We start from the raw sequence: 3120 nt of genomic DNA on the forward strand, positions 1-3120 counted from the left end.
GAACAACATCATCAAGGCGAACGCGGCCGCGTACCTGCAACATCTGTGCTACATGGACGATCCCAATAAGCAGAAGACGCGTAGTTTAGGTGGTATACCGCCGTTGGTGCAGTTGCTCGACCACGACAATCCCGACGTGTACAGGAACGCGTGCGGGGCGTTGAGGAACTTGTCGTACGGGAGGCAGAACGACGAGAACAAGAGGGCCATCAAGAACGCGGGCGGCGTCCCGGCGTTGATCAATTTGTTGCGCAGAACGTCCGACGCCGACGTGAAGGAACTGGTTACGGGGGTCCTGTGGAATTTATCCTCGTGCGAGGTGAGAAGGAGGGGTTTTCTAGAAGATGGCGACGGGAGATGTATTTATTTATTTGTTTTCGTTCGACGAAGAAGAGGAATAAAATTAATTGGAATAATCACATTGTAATGTGATTTAAAAGAATTAAATTCATCCTATAAATTAATTATTCTTGTAGTTTTCAAGAGTTACTTACTTATTATTCGTTTCTCTCTTTTCGTTTGTCATCTTCTCGTGGACGAGCGTGGTAATAGGTTATGTTGAAGCATTTACGTTACGGATCTAAATTTCGTTTAACCTCTTGTCGAATCACACTTGTAATCAACTTGTAATTTTGCTATATTGATTTTGTACTTCTTTTTAAAACTTAAAGTCAAGAAAGAATATTGAAAATAGTTCGCGTAGAAGTTAGAATTGTGCCTGTCGAACTCTACCATTAATGATATATACGTATATGTACATCGATACTATTGTTACGTTGTCGATAATTCGATGTATCGATAATATCGAGCAGATGAACATAGAATTCTTTCTAACAATTCTTTCTAGAAATAATATTTTTAATAATAACTTTAAATAAGAAGAAAAAGAAAATAGAACTTCAGTCACTTGCGTCCATTAACGATATCTTGCAATATGATATTATCGATATATCGAAAACTATCAATACGGCATCGATAAAATCAATCGATCAGTCACAACTCTAATGGAAACTTGAATAGAACCGAGAATAACGACGAATTTATAGAATTGTCGGACAGTGAAGTGATTAACAAGATCCCTAAACGAATACTTTGCCGAGCCAATTTATTAGAGGTTAAGTTTCCATCCATGGGCTTACTTTACTAGTAACTAGATAAATAAAACTAGGAAAGAAATCCATGGGCTTACTTTACTAGTAACTAGATAAATAAAACTAGGAAAGAAACTAATCGATCCTTCTTGCAGGACCTGAAGAAATCCATCATCGACGACGGCGTGACGATGGTGGTGAACAACATAATAATCCCCCACAGCGGCTGGGATCCGAGCTCCTCGAGCGGGGAGACGTGCTGGTCGACGGTGTTCAGAAACGCTTCAGGCGTGTTGAGAAACGTGTCGAGCGCCGGGGAATACGCGAGGAAGAAGCTGCGCGAGTGCGACGGTTTGGTCGACGCCCTGCTCTACGTGGTCCGATCCGCCATCGAGAAATCGAACATCGGGAACAAGATCGTGGAGAACTGCGTGTGCATCCTGCGAAACCTGAGCTATCGGTGCCAGGAGGTGGAGGATCCGAACTACGACAAGCACCCGATCCAGTCGACCGTTCAGAACAGGGTAGCCGCGCCCGCCAAAGGTGAGGGCTTGTCCTCTCCCCTTGCATTCCGGGAATGAGACGAGTGTGTACCCTCCCCCTTTGCCATGGTTCAAACGCACACCGGTTCCCTCCTCTGGGCATGATGTGGTGGAACACGCATGTAGCCGAAAATTGTGTGTGCGCTGATGAAAAAACGGCTCGCCTCTTTTCCCCCTGGGGAGGATGATAAGATAAGAGAGGGCAGGTTTTGCACTTGCTCTTTCGTAGATGTAACAAGGGAAGAGTTGTACGTTACACGGAAAAAGCAACGCGCGATAATTTCTTGTGTGATAAATTATCTCGTTAGATCTATAGTTTTATTGTTATTATTGTCTGTCGATAGAAGATAGTCGAAAAAAAAAGAGTGTAGAGTGTTCGTTATATAAGTAGATCATTTTTATCAAGATTGTTAAATTCTTGCATTGTTCTCTCCAGTTATATGTATATATATTATATATTTCCTCGTTATCGAGCCACGAAACTTATTACGATTGCTTATTACTTTTGTATCGCCACTTTTGTATTTCCATAAACTAGGCTAAATTGTCGTACTATGAAAATTAGTTCTTCGAAAAGTAGGATCGATATAATCGTATAGTCTTTGAACACGAAGGGAATCGTACACGGGGAGGAACGAAGCATTTACGTACATCCGCTTGACAACGCATTTATTGTACAGTAAACAAGTCGCATAACGACGAGATGTTGCACGTTTCGGATTTCGTGGATATGTGGAATGTGAAACGTGCAAGGTGTAGTGATTAGGAAGTATTAGCTGGTCCCCTATATATATATATATATTTATTTATTTATTTATTTATCTTTACGAATTTAAATGATAAAATAATCACACTTGTTGTACACACTTGAATATTCGTTGTAACGCTTACGTACTCTGTTGATATAATCGCTTACTAATCGTTTGATTGATACGTAATTGGGTGTGTTCGTGGTAATGATGTCCTTTGCGAGACGACGATAACCCTTTATTAGCGATAGCATACACATATACACACATACACACACAGTCGACTTAGTGTACTTATCTTTCTGCAACCACGTTGATCTTTGTGTTTCCCCTTTGGGTGTTATGATTTTGATTCACTCGATCCTTATCGCAAATTCTTTTTCAAGTAACGAGGTCAAAATTTACTTAGACAAAAAGCAAAGAGAAAAAAGTAAAGTAAAGAGCAAAAGAAAAGAAAAAAAAAACACAAGTTTTATATCCTTTCTAGTTTAGCATGAATTAAAGATGTGTTTCAATCTTTTTAGCATACAGTTTATGTCAAGGTAAGACATTCTTGTACTTCCATCGTTATTTTAATTTATTTTTTAGGTTATCTTTTTTCTTTTTATTCCTCTTTTGTTCTCTCTCTCTCGAGACGAATCCAAATAGTCGTTCAATGCATGCATCGCTTTTCAACTCGACTTTTTGTTCGCTCGACGATCTTTTTTTTTTTTTTTATTATTTTTCTTTTTTTTTTTT

At 39.6% G+C, this 3120-nt stretch overlaps 1 protein-coding gene across 1 annotated transcript in view; it reads left to right on the forward strand.

Annotated features, from left to right (window-relative positions):
* Positions 1-3120, forward strand: part of LOC102681034 (catenin delta-2) — a 40361-nt gene that overhangs the window by 34139 nt on the left and 3102 nt on the right. The window contains exons 9-10 of the mRNA XM_031511854.1: positions 1-319; positions 1247-1634. The exon at positions 1-319 is cut by the window's left edge and continues 5 nt beyond it. Of these exons, the coding sequence (XP_031367714.1) occupies positions 1-319; positions 1247-1634 (707 nt within the window). The remainder of the gene's footprint in view (positions 320-1246; positions 1635-3120) is intronic.

The sequence above is a fragment of the Apis dorsata genome, unplaced genomic scaffold (genome assembly GCF_000469605.1).
Source record: "Apis dorsata unplaced genomic scaffold, Apis dorsata 1.3 scaffold_355, whole genome shotgun sequence".
NCBI classification, from domain to species: domain Eukaryota; kingdom Metazoa; phylum Arthropoda; class Insecta; order Hymenoptera; family Apidae; genus Apis; species Apis dorsata.